We start from the raw sequence: 26,178 nt of genomic DNA on the forward strand, positions 1-26,178 counted from the left end.
AAAATCATAGAGGCGTAAGTCACTGATAGAATCATAAAAAAAGTATTTGGGAGAGGAAAAGCTGAAAAAGTTACTTGCCAATTTTAACTGCAAAAAGGACCAGTATGAGGCCACTTAATCAACTGGTAATGAAATGGTTTGCGTCTATCACTTACAATGTTAGGCTTATCTTATATTGTGACCTGGTGGTCCTATACATAGAGATTGACTTTTTTATATGGCATAAAATGCTCTTTAAGATCTGTCTTAGTGTCTTCTTATCAGATAAACCTCATTTTTCACTTCCCATCTATTTTTATAGCTTTGTGCAATTCCCACACATCATTTCCTATGCTTCAATAACTTCCCTCCACACACTTTACTTGCTTGATCATTTAAGAGCCGGAGAAAGTGTTATCAATTTTGTGGTATCAGTTTCATGGCTAGCATTTAAATAAAACTAAACTGTATTCATCTTAATAGGGAATAGACCTGCCTGAGAGATCAGAAAGGAAATAAAATAGTACACTATTCTTAACCCACTTCCACATTTACTTATAGTTTATGATTATATGTATACACTTATAAATCTAGAAAAAGCTTTTATATAATAAGTAGGAAATTAATCTCAAAAGTAAAAGTGTATCATATTTCATGTAACATGAAATGGGTGAAATCTCTCTGCATTTCTGTTAAATTAAGACTCTGTATTTGAAACAGGCATTTTTAAATGACTTTGCTACTTTATGTAGGTCTTATAAATAGAATATAAAAATTTATTATGAATTTTCATGAGTTCTGGTACTTTCAAAGTTATGGATGTGGTACAACCTTTCATTGTGACTGACAGTATAATGCTGCTATAATAAAAATTTCCTGTCAACTTGTTCTATTTGAAATGCCTGAAATACTTCAATTAAGGGTCAGATTAAAAGATATGATGGAGAGAAGAACTGAATCTGCATTGTCCCATCTTTATAGCAAGGGAAATAGGATGGTGCCAAAATAGTGTAGGGGTCCAAGTTTGTTTTCATAGCTATATAAGAATAGATTATTTGAAATGCCTTAAATACACTACCCATTCTTATATTAAAGTTTTCCTGTGGATAATTCTCACTGTGTGGGATGAGCAACAGTTTTATGTAAATTTTCCGTTATAAAGTACTATTGCTCATTTCCTTCGAGAACTAGGTTTCAGTCATGTGAAATGTCAGGCTGACCCAACTGTGACATTATTTATCTAAATAACGTCCATCTTAAAAATTAATTTCTGTAGGCTTCAAGTTTTATAAATCTCATGCTCTCTTTTCCCTCAAAGGCTTGCATTTACCTCCAGTGCCAAACTGTCCACTTGTGTCTTTCCTGTCTCTTCTTTCAGAACTTTGCTTCAAAAATTAAACTCACATGCTCTGTTCCTCTCCTGTGGAGACTATCTCCAGTCCTTCAGCTTACATAGTTTCATTCTTAAAAGCCAAATGAAACAAAATCCTTTCATCTTCATCTTCCTCTTTCTTCCTTTTCTCTTGTCAGTTTTCTAGAATAACAGTCTAGCTCTATTCCTTTTCTTGGCATCCTGTAGTCCGGCTTCTATCTTTAATACCATATGGCATTCTTGAAGACAATGACCTCTTATATCCTCTGATCTTTTTTCAGCACAACCCATAGGCTATTTTCTCCTTAAAGCCTCTTTTTCTTTGAGTTTGATGACATTTGTATGTCTCTTGGTTCTTCTAGCATTATACTTTTTTTTTTTTTTTTTTAAACACTAGTGTTTTTCCCACTACTCTTTCTCTGGATCATCAGTTTCTTCTACCTCCCGACATACAGATATACACACTTTTCATCTTGACTAGTTCTCAACATAGGCTCTGCATCAGAAATACCTTGGCACTTAAAAAAATGATTATTTTGGTTCTGTCCTAGCACCACTGAATCAGATTTTCCAAGAGTAGAGCTCTGGAAGATGTGTTTTTTAAGAACCCTTCTGGTGATTTTGATATATGGCTATGGTTGTAGGTGTTCTGCTAGGACCTATTACACCATCCCTCATTAGTCTCTTCCTTGGTGAATTCATGGCACTTTGGCTCCCCATATTATCACTCTGCTAGGGTAATTATTCACTAATTTTGGATTATAATGAGAAAAAACCAGTATGCGGCTAAATTTGGAAAAGATTAAACAATAGAAGTTAATTTACTGAAGGAATTCTCAAGGCCATATGAATACTTCATACCTCTATAATTTTTAAGGCCCTCTTTACTCCATTAAAAGGGTTGTTTGCATCCAAATTGATCTCCTATAATCCACTTTAAACATCACTGTCAGATTATTGGATAAGGCATAACTCTACTCTTGACATTCCCCTCCTCAAAACTCTTCAATTACCTTTGGATTAGAGCCAAGCTTAAATTCTCTAGCCTGGCATTCAATGACTTGAATCTTTTCAACTTGCTTTTTTTCTTTAGATGATGAAAAGTGTAGAGACTTTGAAGTCTAATATAACTGGGTTTGAACTGTGTTTTACCTTGGACAAAAAATTTAAATCCTACAAGTCTCATTTGCTTATAAAGCAAGATAATACTGCTTCCACCTGAAAAGATTATTTTGAAGACAAGTACGTCCTTTGCACACCCTATGTAGAAGTACTTGTTATCACCTACTAAAGCAGTGGTTCTCAAATTCTGGTATGCATCATTATTAGCAGGGATAATTGTTACAAAAGGGGATGCCTGGGCTGTACCTTCATCTGGACTTGGTAGGTCTGGGGTATGGACTTCATAGATCTCTAGAACTATCCTGTCCAATATGGTAGCCACTAGCTGCATGTGGCCTCTGGGAGGGCTAGTATGGCTAGTCTGAATTTAGATGTACTGTAAGTGTAAGATGTCCAATTTGAAGACTTAATATGAAAGGAATAATGCAAAATATCTCATTAATAATGACACATTAGTTATATTAGGCTAAACAAAAGATATTACTCACATTAATTTTACCTTTTTAACTTTTTAATGTAGGTACCAGAAAATTTAAAATGACATATGTGCCACACATTATATTATTCATTGAATAGCACTGCTCTACAATGTGGATTTTAAACAAGTTCCCCAGATGATTCTGTGTTAGGTATCTTCAGATCACCTTTTGAGAAACAATATGTGAAATTCTAAGCTCTCTGAAAGAAATGAAGGCTTATGTATCTTTGTATTCTTACAGTGTGCTGAATATTGTGGACAGTTAACTCTATAATACTAATTGAATTTAAATGCACTTTAAATTTCGACTATCAAAATACATAAAAAATATTTCATTAGAAGTTTTGTTTTTTTCTCCCCAGTTCCTAAAGAATTATTTTTGAATTATAGTTCTTCGATGAAACAAAAATGTTAAACTATAGTTTTGATTTATTCTCAAATGTTAAAAAGTTTATTTTCTAAAAGAAGTGTGGTTTTCCCCTATGGTTATTTGACTTCATGTAAAAAAAATTTATCTAACTAAATTCCAAAACTGTTGAATATTATTATACTCAAGTTCTTCATTTAAAACTAGTGGCTAACATGAAATCAAGAACATATGCTAACTTTTATACCATGGTAACATAGCCATATTGGGGGGGAGGGACATATCTGGGGAAAGGGGGTGGGTCTCTATTTAGTGACAAATGGGGTGAGAATGCCTGACTGCCCTGGAAATAGGGAGACAAAAACTAAAAGACAAAATTAGAAACATGTAAGTTAAAGTTAGGATGCAGAATAATCTAGACTTTAACCACTCTTTGAAGAGAAACAGTCACAAAATTAGAAATATCTTTTAAAGACTCCTAATAGTCACTGAAGATCTTCCCACTTACCTCATTGCCACATTGCTGCCATCGATTACTACTGGTCTCAGATTTTCTCCATCATCTGTTACAATCTCTTGCATTGGAGATTCAGACCGCTGAGATTCCAGGGAAGACGTTTCCCGCATTATACTGTTAATTGTACTAACCGTTTGTTCAGCCTCGCTTTTATTTCCAAGTTTGACAAGTTCTCCCAAAATATCATTGATTAAAGCATCGGTACCAAGTTTGTTTAGCACGAGCTGAATCTGTTCTTCAGAATAACCTAACTTAAGTGCAAACTCTAGTTTTGTTTGGTATTCTCGCACTACATCCGGGGGTTTCTTCACTTCCTTGGATATAGTCTGGGACTCTTCGGGTTTGAAGTCTTGCAAACTTTCATTGTCTTTGACTCTGTGAGGCTCTAAACAGGGAGACCTACGTAGCTGTCTGTGAGTCTTGGTTAATAAGCATGGCTCTACTGAAATGCTACTCAACTGTTCTGATTCATTATCAGAATTTGTGCTTTCTTCGGAGTCACCAGAGCTCGCATTCTCTTCAGACACCTCTTGTTCTTCCTTCCCGGAATTAACTTTATCCATTGTTGGTTTTTCTACCATTGGCCAAGGTGCAGATATACTTAAATGTGGGTCAGTGTTCTCCACGTAAAGGTGGCCTAGGTCATGCCCCGGCTGATCCTTCAAGCCCATGAAGCTGTTACGTGCACCTGACTCCACTTTGCTACTGTTTGTTCTATATTCCTGAACGCAAAGCACCCCGTATTCCTAGAGAAAAACAGAAAATATTTAGAATTTCATATTTACTGTTTCACTTGTTTTAATAAACAAGTTGGAAAGAAGGACCAAACTACTGATTACCTATTTGGTGTTTGTCTACATCCTCGTCCCTCCCTCAACACCCTTGCCAAGACAGTACCGTACTGTTTTCCAGATGAAGTTAGGAACTGGAAAGGCCATGTAATCCCTCCAAGGCAACAAAGTAAATAAATAGCGAAACTGGATTTTTTTTACTCAGTTTTGTCTCCAAAACCCATACTCTTCCCACTGTATCATGCTGCTTCTCAATCTTGACGGAAGCCATTTCTCCACAGTTAAAAGTCTATGTTTCTAGACTGACACATAGAACATGATCAAAAAAAAGCATGTTTTCGATATGCTATGACAGGCTATGGACATTTTCTCTAAAAGAATTCATAAAAATCTGTAAAAATCCTTTTAAAGAGAAAGCCATATGGAAAGGAAGGAAAAATTAAGTGATAATTGTAAAACTATCATTAATTTGGGTCAAGCTTAACAATCTAAATACATTTCAAAAATAATTCTAGTACTGAGTTCAAAGAGCACATATTCAACAATAGGCAACAAGGAATTAAATAATTACAAAGTGAATTACATTCCTTTTAAGAAATGAATAGTTTTGCCCTAATAATCTTTATTTTGTGAATATTAAATATGGTAACAGAATACAATTTTTAATGTTACACTACCCTTATTGCTGGGGATACTACTGTCTATTTCATTCCAGGGGGCAAGGAAATGTTTTCTTATTCTATGCACATTTATAGAAGTACAGAAAAAAAATACTTCATATAAAATTAGCAGCAATAATTAGGTACACTGAATAATGTTATCTTAATTTCTTGAATTTTATGGCAGAAAATATTTCTATATCAGATAATTAACCAACCATTATCTGCATTTGGATAAAAAGTCATTTTCTTCTCCTGCTTTCCCCTTACAGGAATGCTTTTACTCTTTAAAATACTTTTGCTGTTTTTCTATTTCCTTAAAATCTATTGGTAATAACTGTTCTTTCTCTGCTAGGAACAGGTTAGCAAAATATTATTTTCTCTTGTGCTTTATTTTAAAGGACTATATTCACATTGGTAGTTTACTTATTAAGGCAATTCCATTACTAATAATATTAGTAAGCCAATGGTAGATGAATTTGAGACTGTCATAAAACATCTATTAAAATAACCTAAAAAAGAAAATTGGAAAAACATATCATTCTAAAGCTCTTCAGTATCTTATTTACACTAGAAAGGAGCTATTATATAAATGTTAAGAGAAAATGCTTAGTGATTTTCTAAGTGATACATTTGAATGCATACTTGGTGAACTTATTAGACAGTAAAATATTTTTACATAATGAAATAAATTATATTAATTATGGTAAATACTAGAGAAGAGAACACAGAAATCTTTAGCTTGATACAATACTTAAAATTCCTTCAGGGTAGAACTCCTACACACTTCTGCAGGAGTTTCTTCAGGTTTTATCCCTTGAGAAGACAGATAACTTTAATATCATTGTTCTACTAATGTAGCATTCATCAGTTTTAAAAAAAACATCTAACTCTCCTGGCTCCTGATTGCACAACTGATAAAAAGAAATATTCCTTTGAAGGGCTCTAGATACATCTGCTCTATTATGAAGCTGTATCTATTTCAATTTTTTCTATTAATATGGATATGCATGAGCCCAATTATTTAGAATTAAAGGGATTTTGAAAGCAAATCTTCTTACTCAGCGATTTATTAACTACTGTAATATACTGACACCAAAACGCAAGTAACAAATCATAACGGCCTCTTAATAAAAGGATACAGTTAAAAGGAAAATCTGCACTGTGGCCTTCACAGAGCTCCCACCAAAAGTATCTTAAACAAGGAAAGCCTATTGGAAGCTGGGCTGCCTAGCAACCAGAAGCTCGTTGCTAAGCTGCACTCTTTTAACATGCCATCATGAATGCTAGCACAGTGAAAGAATAATCTGGTATGAACAAAAGCCTATAAAAGAGACTGGGACTTAAGTGCCTCTGGTTTACCCTCTGAGAACAATGCAGCTGCCAAACCAATCTGGAAGCTCCGACATCATTGTTCTGTAAACCCCACAATCTGCTCTGACTGCAGGAAGTGTATTTAACGGGCAACATTTTTGATCTCCCCTGAAAAGTTTGGGTTTTGCATAAGTGTTGTTGTGAGATCATTCAAGATAATAACTCACAGACCAAATCCCTGAGTTGAACTATGAAATATTATTTTAATATTGAGCTGTAATGTTTTTCTTTTGGATGATTTCAAATAAGATAAATACTTTAGGAAAAATAGAGCCAGTGCAGAAAATTAGAATGAAATGTTATGTTTAAAGCATAAGTGAAATTGTTAATTCTCTCATTTTTCAAAGAAACAAAACCAAATACCGTAAGTTTTTAAACTGAAAATTATCTACCCTAAAAAGGCATTTAAATCTTTTTATATCACCTTCAGTCAAGTATAAAAAAAGTATAGATGACACTGTGTTAGTATGCTATAAGTTTTTACATGGTTATAATACAATTGAGAGAAAAAATAGGATTATTTGTTGTTTGCTTTTTATGTTAGGCCAGATAAAAGCCTTCTGGTACATGAATGTATTTAGTGACTGCCACACACCTTCACCTTCTGATAATTCGTGTAATTTATATTTACTATTTAAACAAAAAGTCTGGAATAATTGGACTAATATGATTTTTAATACTAAGGATAAATGTAAGCTTGATTTAATCTACTTAAAAATTAACATCTAATTTTGTTGCAAAGTAATTTTTTTTCCAAAGATTCTGATTTAACTTTTTTTCATACTGACAGGCTCCTCTTTATCTCCCAGATTTCACTGGTTACCTCAGAGAAAGTTATTCGATGTCATTTATTATTAAACAAGCAATAAAATAATTTTTAGTTCCTATAAATCAACAGACTAAATATAACATAGTACAAATAAGGGCAAATAAGTTCAATAACCAGGTCTGTAAACTGCGTATATCTTCTCCACTACATAATACAAATTTGAAGAACCTGATTTGTATTGGCCCAAATGGTAAAGATTTGTTTTTTTAAAAACTTTAGTCTCTAAAATACTTCCTTACCCACATGTAATTAGGAAATGATTGCCCTAACTTAATATGGCACTTAAAAAAAAGAATTTGGCAATATCTTGAAATAATTCAATAAAAAATTAAATGCTGAGATTTAAAAACTGATAAAAGATTTTCATATGCTACTGTACTTGTTAATGTAATGTGTAAAACTTACAAGGAATTATAAGATATCTTAGGACAAAGAATGATATAAGATCTTTTGTTCAATGCCTTAAAAATGATCTATATAATTTTTAAACAAAAAGATAGCAAAGACACTAATTACATCATAAAATTTATTATTACACATAAGGTAGAAATTTTTTCTCTTTAATTTTGAAATTATTAGACTTTTAAGTTTTGTAATTACTCAATTGCAGGTGCACATAAATCACCTTTAAGTTAATCAGCTATTAGCTAATAAAGGTAATTTTCTTCATTTCATGTAGAAGCACATAGACAAAGTTTCACACACAAAGTAGGTAAGAGTTTATACTGATAGTTATTAAAAAACTGCAAGAAATATGGCTTAACTTTTAAACTTTATATCAGGAATCCATTATAATTGGCTTTTACATAGTATATACTATACATACTATATTCATGAACACAAAAATATTAAGCAAAAATACAATGGTCTGAAAAAAAGATTTCTACACTTAAAAGCTATGAATTCTCTCCAGATAGAGAGAAACTTAAACAATTTTCCTTGCTAAAGGCCTAATACGTTAAAAATCAAATAATACTGTTCGTTGAAAAAGAACTAAATTTTCATGCTAATTTTATAGATGATGAATAAGTATTAATTGTTTTAATTGCTAAAAAGAAACTTTACATTAGCAGGTTAAGGACATAACGGTTATTTACTAGAAATTTGTTGCATACATACAAATTCCCTGTTTAGTGAGATTTTCTGAAAGTTCTCATTAGATGACTTGGGTAATCCATCTCAGATCCAGTAAATATAATTTGTTTTATATTCTAAAGAACTTCATATTAATCAGGAATATTAGACCATAAACTTGTTAAATCAATTTATTTGTTTGAAATGTAAATCTACAATGCCATAAAGTAGGTTTTGGTTGTTACCCAAATGGTAATACTAAGAGAACAATGAAAATAAAATAATGAATATGTAATAAATACCTACTGCTATAGTCTCTGTGTATTTAATTACCATTGTATTTCAGTGAGTGCTGTTGTCTGCATCCCTCTAGCTAACAAAGGAAGATGTCTCTTTGAACAGATTGGTTAATGCTCTAGGGCAACAGATGTCTACTGGAACTGCAGGAGACCAGCAACTGGTGGCCTGCCCATCTTCTGAAAACTTTCAATAGACTTATGCATATGTTCACACAATAGGGCATGTGGTAGAAATGAAAACCTCTTTTTAACCCTTGATGCTCTCTCTTTCCCTCTGAACTGACAGATGAAAGTCTTTGTCTCCTCCTTTCCCCACTATAGAACTCCTGAAAGCAACAGTTCTTCAAAGGACATCTTCAATCTAATATCTGAAACTAGTACAAGGAAAGGAAAGGTGGGAGAGAAGAAATTTAAAACTATACATGAGTACTGAAACTGCTGACAAAGCAACTGAATGCTTAATCATCATTGTTTAAAACAAGCTGTTGGAAACATCTACCTAAATCAATCCATCTTCCCAAGCTGGGTTTTTAAGACAACGGAAAAATCCATCAGATCTTACTATCATTTCATAGCACTTAGGCCTGACAGTGACACCTTAAGAAGCATAAGAATGTGACAAGATAAAATCTAAATTCATTGTTCATCTAAATATCAGAACACGTTATAACTTATCTTTAAGTACCAAATGATTACATGCCATGCCTGATACCCTGCAAATGCTCATGAAGCTGTAATTATAAAACTCCAGAATTTCAAAATGTAAAAAATCTGCTTCACAGACATATTTTACAGAAAGAATTTAATTATCTGGTATTTTGGCACCATGTAATAATTTGTAGACTTTTGTTTGAGGTGCTTTCTATTTTATACATAGTTCAAACTAATATTTTGAATATTTACAAAAATTTAACTTTCAAGGCACAGATACTCACGTTAGCAGGAAAATGCAAAGACATTGGTTTCTGTAGCAGCTTCAGCAGTAACTCCTTAACACAATTTTAGCTGCAGACTTCCAGGCAGGCAAGAAGAACAATGAATGGTTGAACAGATGGAATGGCAATGTCTTTGCTTAACCTATTACCGAGTGGCATAACAGCCAATCGTAGGACAGAAAACTCACAATTAGTTGGCCAGGCAGATGCAAGCCAACCTCAGCACCCTGCGTCCAGGTTTTTAAGATAAGCAAGTTGATGTCATTCTTGGGGTCTGCCCGGGGCAGCATGTGTATTAACGAGGGGTGTGCGGCAACAATAGGCCATACAAAGCTGACTAGTAGGCAGCTGCTCTTTGAGAACAGAGTCATTAGGGAGCAGGCTGCCAACAAGAAACACCTGGCCTGGGCAGACTTCAGCGTTTCCTCCTTGTTTTTAATGCATGAAACAAAGAAACCAATTATACTTTAAAGTAGTAAAAGTTGCATGTTTCCCAAAAGTTGAGGCTATCCTCTAGTCTATTAGCTTATTGTTTTTGAGAAATAAAGAAAATGAGGTGTGTCAAAGTAGTAACTAATGACTGTAGCAATCCCTTTTCTTTCATAAATGAGTTACTGGTGAAATGAGACAGAAGGCATAATAAAACTATTTCCTTAGAAACACTGAGAAATATAAAATATTTGTAAGTTAATTTGTTGAAAGACAACAAAATGGAAAAAAAGAGAGATGAAAGACTGCCAAAGGAAAAGATTTAAGACATTACAAACAAATTGATTTTAAAAAGTTCGCTGAAAGTTTAGTGTAGTAAGGTAAAATGAGTTTGGTCCAATGACTCATCTAAACTGTACATTTACACAAACTAACTTCATGCCATCTATGTACATCAAATAGCAGTGCAAAATTCTTTTATGACGGATACTAATCATGTAAATAAAAGCAAAATCTTCATTATACCTGTTAAAAAGTATCTGCACTTCATAAAATTTATAAGATGTAATAATACTTAAATTCCAGTTTAAGAACTAGTTAACTTTATAAAGAAGAAATATTGTGGTATTTTTCAAGGAGATAAAGTATACAAAAATCAGCCATCTCAGTGAGGAAGCTTGTTATCCCTGATGTATTATGAGTTCCAGACTGTAGTATTTATAATGCTATGGAATACTTGCTATTGAGGGATGCCTAAGTTATATCTTGAGTGGCCTCTGATTATGAAAAATATTCAATCAAATTTAAACATCATCAGATGTTGTGAGACTATTTCCCTACTAAAAAGGAAATCTAGAGCAGTCCTATTTGTGATGAAGTACAGACAGACACACATCTTTTCATTCTAGTGCAAATTAAGTGTAAAGGGAAAAAGCTGCTCTTAAAATACAATTTTTTGGTTTAGGCTAATTGATCCAGAATCTAGGCTTTTCCTTGATAGAATCATGAACTCTAAAGATACAGAATTTGGTTAGAGTACTGCAAACAATCTAAATCCATCTCTCTCTTCACATACACAGAGGCTATTCGCAATTAAGGTCATTTGTGAATACTTGAAAAAATATAATATAGTTGGGATTCTTGGTCAGGTCCTTATTGTGCCCAAATGTAAATGAGCTCTTCTCTATTTAAAAAATAAGAGGAAGATGTACTCTACATGGCAAAAATTTTCCAGTCATCTCACAGAAAACATTCCTTATGGCTACTAAAAGCCTAAAAATTCTTGTTGCCAGAAAAAATTAAAGTATGATATTCTAGATCACTATTTGTCTATATTTTTCCTCAAGAGCTTCATATTTTATCAAAGGATGTCATTTAAAAAATGTAAGAAAATTTAAAAGCTGCAAATTTTTTTTTAACTAAATGTAATTATTAGGTTCTGAATGTCAAACTAATTTCTAAAGCAAGAATTATTCTTTTTTTCCTACTGAAGGTTGCTGTAATGTTTTTGCAATAGTTAAGCCGATGGTCTAATTTCATAAGTCCATCAAAGATAAAGAATCTCGAATATTATGTAGTTTATAATACTGCAAATTATAAAATGAATTACACAGAATTCAAATTTTGTCTTGGGTAGGCGTATGAACACTACGGGAATGAATAAAATTATAGAATTTGTCTTTTTTTTCTTTTTTTGTTAGTGTGGTGGTACTTCTTTTTGAAATTTCATTTGTAAAAGGTATCAACCCTTAAAGGAGTAAGAAAGGTAAATCAAGGCCACTAGTATGGTTTAGTAAATGGATTTCTGGTAAAACTGAATTTGATTAAATAAGATAAAAATGAAAATATCTATTCATATAAAGTAGTTACGACTAAAATCTAATAAAACTTAAGCTATGCACTGACTAGAGAGATCAATATTTATGGTCAATATTTATTAAGTCATATTAAAATCTTTTTCTTTTGTATATAAAAAAGAAACTTTAATATGAATAGACCGCCTTCTTTTCCTTGGGTTCTCTTTCTTCTATTTATCCCTTGCTACTATAGTTACTACTTTATAGCTTTAATTCAGTAGGAGGAATCTTCTAATTCCTGCCACTATGAACACAAAGAATAAGAGAAAACTACCCAAGAGCTCAGCAGGAAGCCTGATCTCTAGCACTGGATTAAGCTTTTAGCAAACAGCAAATAAAGGCAGTGATCTGAAAAAGCTAATCAGATCCTGCTGTGGTATTTAGACTATATGGGTTGCTAGTACTGGATAATGTTAAGCACATTAAAACATCTGTAGGTGAAAACATGGCCCTACTCTGGTTTCTTAGTCACAGGTCCTAGTCCCCTTCCCCACTGCAGAACCAATACAAACAGCTGCACTGGCTCTGCTTCAGTCACTGCCATAGATGACCTTGTAGTTATGACAGTAGAAAACAATACAAGACAGTGTAGTTTTAAGGGTATACTAAATCTGTCGATGACAAGGGTCTGTCTCACATTTGAAACTTCAACTATCTGAGAAGACCTTATAAGTCTGCTGAGGTTTGCAAAATACTTGGGCTTTGATGGTGTTTGGAATCAATTCTTTTTGTCAGTGGTGATCCAAGCCGACTTCCTGCTACCTTTCTGCTAATATGGGTTTATTTAATACACAATCTCTTTCGACTCACGATAACCTCACAGAAGTAAGATTATTATATTAGATTTTACCAATTAACCCCCAAAACTTAAAAGGTTAAAATTTTAAGCAAAACATTATTTTTGACAGTAAAAATGAAGATAATGCTCCTCAATGTCAAAATTCTTGGGGTTTGATTATGAAAATCTTTCAGTGCCAAAATACTCAGAGCAAACAATCCTTGTCTTTAGGGTTCAGAGACAAATACCAAAATACTTCACAAACACAGTATTTCTTTCCAGTGGTTTAAAAACAAAGGCACTTTTCTATAGCCATTTTAGGTGACAATATAACCCATATCCTTAGATGTCAAATATTTCCCAATAATTAGCTTCCCATTTAGTTATTTTAAATAGTTCATTAAATAAGTCTTTAGGAAGATATTTTAAATTCCTACAAAAATTTTAAATACTCAGAGAACTAGGAATTTTAGAAAAGGGAGACTACAACGGACATCCAAAATGCTGATGTAACAGGTAACTAAAGCAACTGATGTATGGGAGACTGACAGAGAAAATTTGTGAGGAAAGAAAGGCCACGTATGATTTTAAAAGGAGAAAGTACATATCATCCATGTTCACCAAACAGTTATATTAAGTATAACTGAAACTTTGAGAGAAAGCTAACCCAAAATCTGTAAATTTATGTATATATTATACAACGCATTCTCAGAATTATAACACAACTGGATGCTACTTAAATGACACTTTTTACCTCGTATAACGATAATGTTTACATCATTATCAAAGCCTAGTTAGAATTCAACTCATCACTTCTGATGCCACAGCACTTTATCTCCCACTCTATGACATTCCTCACTTTCCACCTGGTATGTGCTCATTTCTGAACATCATTATATCTTTAGGCTGCATGTACCAGCTGATGGGGACATGCCTTGTTTTTTGGGTGTCACATAATTCTACTTAGCAAACTAATCCAAAACTATCTGACCAAAAGCACTGTTAAAAAGTGAAACTGACAGATTTAGGTTCTAAAGAATAATTGTATCAGATAGAGTTAAAAGAGGGCGCTATCATTCTGTCTGTTCTTAATGGTTTAGTAGAGAGTGTGATAGTATAGTAAAGGAACTCAAGGAAAAATAAAACACAGTATACAGCATTACAAAAGGAACTGCAAACCAACTATGACTCAATAAAATTCAGTTAATTTTAAGTATGGTCTCAATAGAAATTCTTATTAATAATCAAGATGGAAAATAGTTCCTTATATATGAATTCTTTTAAGATGGAAAACCAAAACACTTTAGTTACTACTTCCAATGGCCCTTATAGACTGATTTTAAATTACTGCACACTACTGATTTTAGATAATTGTCCTGGTGTTCAAGCAACTGAAAAACATTAAAGCTAACAAAATGAATGGTTGTGTTAGATAGTATGCTCAGTGAAATTATAACAAAATTTTTCTTTAGAGTTCTATTCATATCAGACGATGAGGTAATAATTTAGACATTAAATTTAGAATTCTGAGCATTTAACACGGTTCCTTCTAAATACACATCATCATATACCATAATTAGTTAAATCTACAATAGGAATCATCCTAAACAGCTGCCAATGCAATTCGATTGTAAACTCCAATAGGGCAGGGATTCTTGTGTTTTGTTTTTCTCTTGTATCTCCAGCACCTAGCAGAGTGCCTGACACACAACAGGCACTTCTTAAATATGTGGTAAAAAAATGATAGCATTTCTGTATCTGGGCCAAAATCCCTCTTCCATATATGTTCTTTACTTCCTTTCATACGACCTACACTCCAGCTAAACAGGAGTATTTAAAGCAGTAGTTCTTTCAGTCTGGTTGCACACTGGAACCATCTGAGGAGTTTTAAAACGCAGTTTAGTGATACCAGAGTCCCATCTGGGAGACGTTTATTTTTTTTGGTCTGGTAGAGCCTGGCCACGCATTTCTAAAGTGTAGCCAAGTTTAAGAACACATGACTTAAAGTTTCCTCTAAAATACCTTTCTCCACAGCTTCACATGTTAAAATCCTACCATGATTGAATTCAGCTGAAAACCCAACTTTGCCAAGAAAACTTTCATGGAACAATGTTAAACTTATCTTTGGATTATTTGAGTTTTGCACAGGGCCTGACATGGTTAGGACCTGATAAATATTTGGCGAGCATGACACATAGAAATTCAATAAAAGAATGATGTACAGTTGATTCTCATTATTCAGAGATTCCATATTTCCAAATTTGCCTATGTGGTCAAATTTATTCATAACCCCCAAATTAATACTTGCAGTGCTTTAGTCATTCCATAGACATATGTCTACACAGAGAGGAGAAAATTGTGACTTGCTCAGGCACACCTTCCAGCTAAGGCTGGACAAGGTGAGGCTTTCCCTTCTTGTTTCAGCTGTCCTACTGTAAACAAGCATCCTAAAAAGGACTAGTGTTTTGCATTTTTTGTGCTTTCTACTGGTGAATTTGCAGTTTAATTGGCCCCCAAGCCCAGTGCTGAAATGCTGTCTATGACTCCTATTTGCAAGAAGGCATTAGAGAGCCTTATGGAGAAAATAGGTTAGGCAAATTTTTTAAGACATGTTATAGTCATGTTGGTTGTGAGTTCAATGTTAATGAATCAACTATATATATTAATGAATCAACAATATTTATCAACGATATATTTAAACAGCAACACATGTACAAGATTAGGTACTGCTTCATGAAAATGTTTTCGCCAAGGGCTCTTCTAGGAGTAGCAGTTCAGTATTTGCAGCAACTTTATGAAACTATGATTTTTTTTTTTTTTTTTTTAAAGAATCAGCTATAATTTCTCCTTCCTGAGATCTTTACAGTTTCATTCAGCAAATGGGTACCTCCTAGTTGCCAGGCACTGGGGAGACAGCAAAAACAAAGCAAGTCCCCTTCTCTCACCAAGCTTAAAGTGTAGTGTAGGGTGGGGGAGAAAGAAAATACAAACTGTAAATACATGTTAGGTGATGGTATGCTACAAAGAAACTTTGAATCAGAGGCGGCTTCTCTGATAAGGTAATATTTGTGAAGGTAGCTAAATCAGTGGTCCTCAATCCCCGGGCTGCGGACCGGTACCGGTCTATGGCCTGTTAGGAACTGGGCCATACATTGGGAGATGAGCAGTGGGGAAGCGAGTGAAGCTTCATCTGTATTTGCAGCCACTCCCCAGCGATAGCATCACCACCTCAGCTCCACTTCTGATTACCAGGCATTAGATTCTCATAGGAGCTCTGGTCAGTCCCTGGTGCCAAAACGGTTGGGGACCGCTGACCTAAATGAAGTAAAAGGAAATATGTAACAGGAAGAGAGAGGATTAAGTACAAAGCCCTGAGATGAGAGTATGATCATGGATCAGATAGGTGGCTAGTAAGACAGGCGGTGAGTAGGCAAAGGGAGGAGTCAGAAGATGAGGTCAGAAAGGTAAGGTCAAGAGAAGTCAGGACATGTAGAACTCTGAAGGGCAATGCTTCTCCTACTCTACACAGCATCTGAATCACATCAGGATCTTGAATATTCTGATTCAGGAAGTCTGAGATTCCACGTTGTAATGAGCTCACAGCTGATGCTGTGGCTGTTGGTCCATGGACAGTGCTTTAAGTAGCAAGGTCATAGGTCACAGTAAGAACATGGCTTTTATTCTGAGATGGGAAACCTTTGGAGGGTTTTGAGCAGAGGGAGTGATATAATCCTATTTTATACTAATGTCTTCTAAATTTGGGCTTACCTCCACATTTCTAATAGTGTTCGATTGATCTCCATTCCTGTCTGTTCCATTCATTAAGAACTGTAATTTGTAACATATTGGATACCCTGCATGTGTAAGTCTTCTATTACTACATTTTTTCTCATTTTCACATTTTTTCATGGCTATTTTGCATGTAGATATGTCCTGATACTTCAGAACTGTTTGACAGCTTTTAACCAAAAAGCTGTTGGGAGTTTGGTGGAGAATGCTGCAGTAATACTTGCTTAAAAATCACTGCCAATTAAATTGTTTAATCAGGAACAATTTATTGGAAGTTTCTTTATTTTTCAATACAGTTTCCTAAATTTTTTAATGGGGGCTTATATTTATTAAACTTGTCTTAAAATATTTTGCTTTTGTTCTTGCTGCTGTAAATGTAGTTTTCCTTTCCCATTGTATTTTCTATCTAGTTTTTGTTGTCTAAAAAAATTATTCCTATTCTTATTGTTGTACCTTAATCTTTAGTGAACTACATATTTCAGCGAACTCTTAATGTTTCTATTGGTGTTTCACTGAGGCTCTTGAGTTTTCCACATATATAAATTAGACTGCCTCATCAATTTTTATATCTCTTGCTCTATATGATTTACATGTCATGGAATACTTTAGCTACTGTGAATAATTAGAAGATAATGTAGGAAAAGATATAAGGAACATGAGTATAAATGTTTGGGAACCAGTGATTTAGAAGAAATACATTGATTTAATGATGGGCAGTAGTGAAGGGACAAGGGATAAAATGGAAGTAAAAACAGAATAGAATATAACAGACATCTGAGAGAACACAAAGATTTTCTTGAATAAAACTTAAGCACTCATCTACTATCAAAGTAGGAAATAAACATTTATGATCTTCTTGTTAGCTGAAGGAATGCTCAGGCCCAAGACTCAGCACCCGACAGCACACTTGCCAAACTGGCATTCTGGCTTCTGGCTGTCACTCAGGAATTCCAAAGTGCTTTCTCCACCTTTCTTGTCTTCACTCAGGCATTATCACAGCATGTATAGTCTCAAATCTAAGATGCGGCTGCCAACCTGGCACATGCTTCCCAGCCTCCAAGGCCAGAAGTAAAATTTCCTACCTCAACCAAACTCAAAAAATTTTGTGAAATTTTTTTACATGCCGATTCCTGATTTCTTTTTCAAAATTGTTAAACATATACTGCCTATACTGCAAATCTAGTGTTTCTCTTAGTACAGAAAACCTTTCTAAACTGTGGATCAGAATTTGACTTCAAACATTAGCTGTGTCTTACTCCGTGCTGACGTTCTTAATCAAAAAGGAGGTTTTAAACACATTAGGACCAATCAGAGGCTCTCTAATATAATCGAAAGACCTGAAAGTACACTGAAAGTGGGGAACTTAAAGGAAAATAAAAGGGCAGTGATTAGAAGCACTTTTTTTCTTAAAGTGATTGGTTAATTTTCTTATCAATTACTAGAATTGCAACCATTCTTCATTTCCAATAATATGAAGTAATTCCTATAATTCTGCTATTCATCCCATCCATCAACAGGCCAGTTTATTCATCCCATCCATAAACAGGTTAGGAGAGAAGAGTTAATTTTTTTTCCCCAAATCTTTACAATCTTGGAGGTGAAAGTATTCAGAAGATGCTCACTGAAATAGGATTAAATTGGTAAAGAGCATAATGAGGGCCATGGAGAAGAAACCATGGTGCTTCCAAGCCCCAGGAAACTCTAGAAAACACATAGAAAAAAGCACACCACGGCTAAGAGGTGCAGAGATCAATAAGCAGAGAAACCCCACTTAAGGAGCTCAAATACATTAAAAACAAACTGGGAAATCAGTTTATTTTGAAAGGTACACCATCCTATCTTTACACAAAGATGACAAAAATTCCTGACAACCAAAGCATTAGATTTACTTCTCTTATCCACAGGCCTTAAATGATGATGATGGTATTAAGGGTATATAGACATTTAAACAGTAAAAATGACTTTTATCTCAAGTACTCAAATAATTCACTATGGGTTGCTCGACTTCAAAGATGAGATATAAATAGGCATTTGTGCTAGACCAACTTTTTCAAGGCTTAGGGAAAACTCAAGCCTTGAGAATGGAAACATACTCTAACCATGATACAAAAAATTAGAGGTTAACAGTACATAGCCAAAAACAAATTTAAAAACTCTAAAAAACCCAATATCTATAAATTAAAACTCTCTTCCAAGTAACTCTGTAGTTAAAGAAAAATAAAAAAATAAATTCGTGGACATTTAGAAATAGATGACAATAAAGTTATGACCTATGGAACGTGGCCAAACTGATACTTAAAAATCAATGGTGTAAATGTATTTAGTCAAAAACAAAAAAATAAAGGAATTGAACATAAATTGGAAAGGTTAAAATGAACAAAAAAAAACAAAATAAAAGTGGGTAAAATAATAATAAATTTAAAAGCACAATAAATTAGGAAGCAGAAAAAAAGATCTGATTAATAAAACAGAGAGCTGGTTCTAAATGATGAATGAATGAATGTATGAATGAACGAATAAATGAACAACCTCCTAAAAGTGACCAAGAGGTTAGGGAATTCTATCTACATATATAACATTACAAATGTAATGTTCAATAATATAGGAAGAATTCTTTGTGTAAATCTTTATGCTAATAAGTTAAGAGTTCATAATCGAAGCTGACTTAAGGTTGCAAATGTGGGTAACCATGGAATAAATAAAAACTTTGTTAAAGGTTTATAAACTCTAGTCCATTCCTGACAAAAGAACCTATAGGTTCTATGGGTGTGTTCTAGCAAAACCTCAAAGCATCTAGCAACTCCGATGTTACTTATTCTAGGGCACTGAAGAAATGGAAAGCATAGAAACTGGTTTATGAGGCTAGCATAACTGTTGACAAAACTCAACAAAGATGGCAAAACTAACCAAATATATATATAAGCTTATACTATATACAAAAGTTTTAAATAAGAGAAATGTAAATTATGTAGTATATTTAAATCATAATACATATTAACCAGGTAGATTTTATTCTATGATAATAGATTATTTTTCTAATATTGAACAACCTTGTTAATTCAATTCATTACATGTATTGATTAAAGGCTCCTGCATTGGATTGGGTGTGGAAGATGAAAGAGGTACATGAGGAAATCAAGAACTTCTAAATTTTTAGTCTGAGTACCTGAGAAGGTAGTAACACTTGAAATGGGAAAGATTTGGAAAAAAACAGATCTGGAAGGATATAAATTGTTATAATTTTCACTTCAGATACCAAATAGCTATCCAAGTGGACCTTTCCTCAAGATAGCTGTGTAAAAGAGAGAAGTCAGGATTGGAGATAAAAATTTGGTAGTCATCAGAACGTAGATGATATTTAAAAATATATTATTGGATGGATGGAAAACTGTAGAAAAAGGAAAAGACCCTGGAATCGAAATTTCAGTAACCTAAAGAAAGACATTACATATATTTGTGTAATACTATATTTTCATGTACTATATATTGCTATGCTTAATCATTTAAAAAAACACAGTAAATTAGGACTTCAGTACAAAAACTACTTAATAAAAACCTGATGATATCACAAGGTGGTCTTTCTGCCAGACTTTGAGAAGTTCAGTTTCAGTTGCATTGTCATTGTGGGAATTTGTAAATTATTCAGATTTTTTTGGGGGGGTGGGGGAGTGGACAGTAGTTTTCAAATAGTGTTTTGAGAGATGCCTAAAAAAGTTGAGCAAGAAGGGCATTGGGACCCTGATCCTAAGATTTCATTTGAACATTTGAATAAAGGGTTTTCAGGGGGAAAATTAAGATTTCAGGGGGAAAAACTGTTTCATCCACTTTTAGTAATGGTTTATAAATATGATGTTAACAACGGACAACAGTGAAAGAGTAGGTCTCAAAGTTTATATCACTGACAAGGACAGAATCGTTAAGTAGGCTGAAAGCAGTACAATTTCAGCCTTACTGCATTTAAACTGATTGCATATTAAATGAGTCAAATGCTGAAAAATGTTTAAAAATGTGTCTAAAAGATACTTAGGGATTTAATAATATACATGTCTATTTTCAAGTTTCTCACATTTCACATTCATAGATATATTCCGGAATATCTGTACAAAAGCAGGGGACACCTTTGTTAGAAAACAATAGCTGTCAGGATTTAAAAAGTGAAATACCGGAGAAGAAGTCCCATTCAAATAAGAAATAATCCCAAATGGCTACTATTAATACTGTTCTTTGATATCAATCAATGCAATAAAAAAAAAAAAGAATTGAAATATTGAAAAAAATTGATATTATTGGGTCACCATTACATATCCTGAAAATCAAGAGACTCAGCTGAAAAACTGTTGGACTAACTCCTTCAATTTAGTTAACAGTATATAAAAGAGATCAGTAAGGTAGCTAGATGGGGATTTACAAATGAATAACTTTCCTTTATACTAGCCACCACTAGGTATAAAATATAGGTATAGCAAGCATAACATATAATGCAGAAAAATCTCATTCATAATAAACAAGGACAGCTAATATCTCAAGGACTTAAGTGCTTCAATATACATCATTACTTAATCTCCACAACCATGACATTAGTGATATTATCATGTTAATAGGTACTATTATCACAATGTTACAAAGAAACTAAGGCTTAGGGAAATTAATAAGAAATTTGCACAATCATATAGACAGTATCAGAACAAAACTCAACTCCGTCTCTCATCTCTCTGACTCTACAGAATGGGCTTCTATGCACTATTCTCACTGTCTATCAAAACAAAGAGGTTGTGGAGTGTTAGTGGGGGTGGTGGTGGTGAGGGCAGAGAATGGACACTCATGCATTGCTGATAAGACTATAAACTGATACAACTTTTCTAGAAGGCAATTTGCATGATCACACCTAAGAATTTGTTAAAAGAGATATTCATCAATGTGTACGAAGAGCTATAAATACGGATATTTATCACACTGTTGTTTACAACAATTAAAAAGCTGGTCACACTCTAAATAGGCAACAATATGAACTTGATTAAATTACAGTATTTGAATGTGTACTGTATTCAAGTACATATTCAACCATTCAACCAATAAAAATAATCTTTTAAAAGAATATTTAATGACACAGGGAAACAAAATATACTGACTGAACTTCAAGAAAGAGAACTACATATGCATATAAAGTCTTTAAAGGATATGTTTACATTGACTAAGGTTTTTAAAAGTAAAAACAATGATGTCAAAACTAACTCTAGGTAAGAACTGTAGATGATTTTCACTATTGTTATATACTTTTTCTGCTTTAAAAATGTGATAAAATGAATACATTAAAATACTAAACTCGATTTACTTTTAAGGGAAAATGTAGTCAAAATAATAGGAGTGCAGCTTAGAAAACATTTCCCCTATTTAGAATTTTTTTCTTATGTATAATATTGCTAATATTAACACAAATTACGCCCATGATTTTTATGTTACTTAAGGCACTTTTTGATCTTAGTAAAAACAGAAATATCACCTAACAAAATAGGTAATTTATTGCAGTTAAAACCTTTAGAGCTGTATTAATCATTTAAATTACAGCAAAATTCCAAAAAGTATCTAATACACATCACCAACTCAGTGGGACAAAGAAAATAATGACTTAAAGATAAAACAAAAAACATCTAAATCGACAATGAAAAGGCAGCCTCAGTTATTTTGGATACCTACTCCCTTTGAGTGTACAAAATAATAAAAGGAAATGATAAAGTAGAAGCCAAGATTTGAAACAGAATAAGTCACAGAATAGGGATAAAATTAAGCCCACATAATTTTGAATAGGAAATGAGTACAGATGACTAAGAACAAAGAACAAAAACTAATTTTAGCCTCACCCCAGAAGACATGAATATATTTGAAAGCCCTTTCGAAAATTTAAAATATAAACTGGCATTAAAAGCAATAACAGTCAACTTGATTTTAATTTTATATCTGGTAAACCCAATTGCTCAGCACACAATTAAGAGCCACTGAATAAGCAGAGAAACAAGTCTGTCCAATCAAATCAATGGATACTGTTAAATAATTTTATAATAATAAGTGCTTTCTATGTGCCAGGCACTTTTACATTCATTATCTTGAATCAGTAAAAACAACTCTGTAAAGTACTGTAGTGTTTGATGAATGAGAAATCAAAGAAACTCAGTCTTGCCTAGGGTCGCAGCCAGTAAAGAGCAGAGCTGGGATTCAAACCAGGTTTAGCTGATTTCAGAGGCCCCACCTGCTCTCTCCATACAGTACAATCTTTCAGTTCTGCAACCTAGACTATCTGAGCATCCTAAAAGCCTTTAATCATTGCCTTATTTTAGACATAATATTAGCTTTTGTTATCCAGTTTCACAATCCACCTCAGATATCTGCTGCAAACTAGAGAGTGACAATGTCAGTAAGGAACAGCTAACATCAAAAAAGAAAATGTTTGAAATATTTTTAATGTCATGAGAAAATCTTTAGTGTATATTAAATGGGGACAGGAAGGTGGGATAGAAAGCTCTACAAACTGTGTAATTTCAATTATACAAGAAAAAGATATCTTTTAAGAACCAAACTCCCAGAAAGATAATTACATTATTAAACCTCAAAACAAATTTATTAACATGTATTAGTTTACAGAGACCATAACATTTGGTTAAAACAGGGACTTAGCCTAAGTTGGAACTCTCCCTTTGTCATTATTAACTGTGAGACTCATCAAATTATTTAACCATACTGTGGTTTGGTTTCCTCATCAGAAAAAGAATAATGAAATATTCTTCATAGGAGTATAGTACTAAATGCATTAATACATGAGGAACACTTAGAACAATGCTTGGTAGTTATCAATCTTAAACTACAATGGAGTAAACCAAACAAAATCTAAGCTGAGGCCTGAATAACAAGGCATGAGCTGGGCAAAAAGTTTGGGGGGGGGGCGGGGGCAGGGTTAGGAAAAAATGTTCAAGGCAAGGAGGGAGATTTTGGGATTTTCTATTTATTCCCTATCCAACCTTAGAGATTTGATAATTATCTTAAAGGCAGAATATTTTATTCAAAAAGTACTTATGAGCTTTGCTTTAGGGTAGGTCACTAAGCGTAAGAATTACTGTCAGGGCTGTGACTTATAACCATATATAATATGCTTTATTGGTGATTACTCTCTATTTTCATTTTAAGAAAGTAAAACATCTACTGAACAGAAAAATTAAAGAGCAAACACCATACTGAAGGACCAAGGTTACTGGAGATATATTTTGGGATAAAATAGATTTAAAAAAAAAAATCACATTCTTAATCATTTGTCATTTCCCTGAACTATTAATAGTGAAACAGCAGCAATGATTACGTTTTTGGTGAATCTTAACATTATAGTTTTGTAAACACATATGCTGTAGGTCCATGAGGCATATTAACACTTAAAACACAAGATTTTTAAGAACATTGGTTATATTTGAGATACAACCTTAGAATCGTGATATTTTAGGTTTAAATTTGGAATCTCAATTTCATAAATTTTTATTTAAAGATCTTCCTATATATTTCTCTTTCCAAGAACTATACCTCCAATACCACCTTTGCCACCCTAATCACCCACTGCTTCCATCATCACTAATGCTCTGAACACACTAGACCAGCTACTCCCTACTTTCCTGCCAGGTTCCCTTGATTTACAGCATTTATTTGGAAATGACTTCATCCAGCTCTACCTACAGGCATACCTTGTTTTATTGTGTTTTGCTACTTTCCTGGTGTTGCCTTTTTTTTTTTAACAAACTGAAAGCAAGACCTTCCATCAGCAAAAAGATTACCACTCACTTTATTGCGCTGGTCTGGAACCAAACCTGCAATATCTCCGAGGTATGCATGCACTTGAATCCTACCTAAAGGTCTGGCATGTTGTCCTTCCCCAGTAACTGAATTTACTTTTTTATTCATGTCATTAGTACCTTTGGCCCAGCATTATGTTCTATTTGTTCAAAATTCTCCTTTTATAGGTCAGGGGCCTTACATAGCACCTAGACTGATACTGATTGTTTGCTGAGGGAATAGTATTTACCAGTTTCAAATGAACAATCACAGCAGATTAGTTTATAATCCCAAATTCTACCACCACAAGAATAAAAATCCTCCTACTTCATAACTTAGGGTTGTTTCTTAAAACTGCAATCAAATCTGAACGAAAGAATTCTTCTAAATTTATGTACAAGAACAAATGAAAAACTCTAAAAGGTATAAAATGATATAAAAGCATATAAGAGGGTATAAAATTGTATAAAAAGCTACAAAATGATAGCAACACTTTTACATTATAGTAGAAACCACCGTGGTCTGCTAGAATGGTAAGACAAGGTAACCCAGTTGTAGAATAAGAAAACTATTTTAAAAATACAATTTCCATTATCCACTTGGGGTCCAATTTGGCAGATGTAATCCATGAAAACAGCTCCAGAGGAGCCATTAATATAAAATAGGATGTATTCATTAGTCTGGTAATTAAAACAAAAAGGTAGTGAAGGAAAGTGATGAATGAAAACTCCCATCAGCATACAAATATTCCAAGTTTCTGTTTCCTATCCTTTAATATTTTCCATTATAGTGAAATAGTTTCACAAGACTTTCATTATAAATACAGGTTAAAAAATACTGGTTTCTTTTTTGTTGTGTTAAGAATTCATTTTACTTTGCTTATAATGTTTAAGTACTTTCATGATGACTAGAATCATAATTTACTTTGAAAAGTAAAACCCATTCTCAAATTAAGTAAAAATACTCAAACATTTTGAATTATAGAGACACAGTCAGTTAATAGACCATTCTGTTATATTTAGGGTACTTCAAGTAGACAGACTCAGGTAACTTAAAATAAGAATACCAAATTGGAAGAAAACAAGTGAAGAGAGAGCAAGTCTGAATTAAGCATCTTCCTGGGGTTATCGAAATTAAACAATTTCACAAATATTTTGTGACACTATCTTACTATGCAAGCATTAGAAAACACCATTATTAAAAAACTGCTAACATTAATTGTATATGCAAGTGATCAAATAAATGGAAGTCATACCCATTAATCCCTAAATATATTAAGGATTTAAAAATATAACAGGATATTCCTGACTTCTTGTAGTTCTTGGAAAATCCAAAAAATATGTTTGCGGTATATCCAGTTTTCCGTTTACAATATGCATTAGAAAAATATGATTCAGTGAAGAAACGAAGATCTTTCCTAAACTTATAAATATACAATACTTAGCCCAAATATTTTTGCATCTATTCTAAGGTGGTTTAAAAAAAAAAGATCTGAATCAACAAGCGCCTCAGGAGGCCTGGGGATACTCCAATACAGTCTTGCAACCAATAGGAAAACTTTCCCTAAATCTAGATTAGCATTTCATCTCTTTATCACAAAACACAGAGCACAAACCAGAGCTGTGAACGGTTACCCCAAAGGCAAGCAACCCAGTTAGAGTATTCTGTATTTTGGAAGCTAAGGCTGTTTTTCAAGGACTTTAAAAGGGGTGATGGCTGAGACA

At 33.4% G+C, this 26,178-nt stretch overlaps 1 protein-coding gene across 5 annotated transcripts in view; it reads right to left on the minus strand.

The window, feature by feature from the left end:
* Positions 1-26,178, minus strand: part of ZC3H12C (zinc finger CCCH-type containing 12C) — a 331,193-nt gene that overhangs the window by 29,229 nt on the left and 275,786 nt on the right. For 2 of the 5 annotated variants that reach the window (XM_023533751.1, XM_023533749.1), the window contains exon 3: positions 3,827-4,581. In XM_023533751.1, coding sequence (XP_023389519.1) covers positions 3,827-4,506 — 680 coding nt within the window. In that variant the 5' untranslated portion in view covers positions 4,507-4,581. Of the gene's footprint in view, positions 1-3,826; positions 4,582-9,796; positions 9,946-15,163; positions 15,172-16,010; positions 16,065-23,805; positions 23,809-26,178 lie in introns of those variants that run through there. The other 3 variants (XM_023533750.1, XM_023533748.1, XM_011365421.2) reach the window with 3 other exon arrangements.

The sequence above is a fragment of the Pteropus vampyrus genome, unplaced genomic scaffold (genome assembly GCF_000151845.1).
Source record: "Pteropus vampyrus isolate Shadow unplaced genomic scaffold, Pvam_2.0 Scaffold110, whole genome shotgun sequence".
Lineage (NCBI taxonomy): Eukaryota > Metazoa > Chordata > Mammalia > Chiroptera > Pteropodidae > Pteropus > Pteropus vampyrus.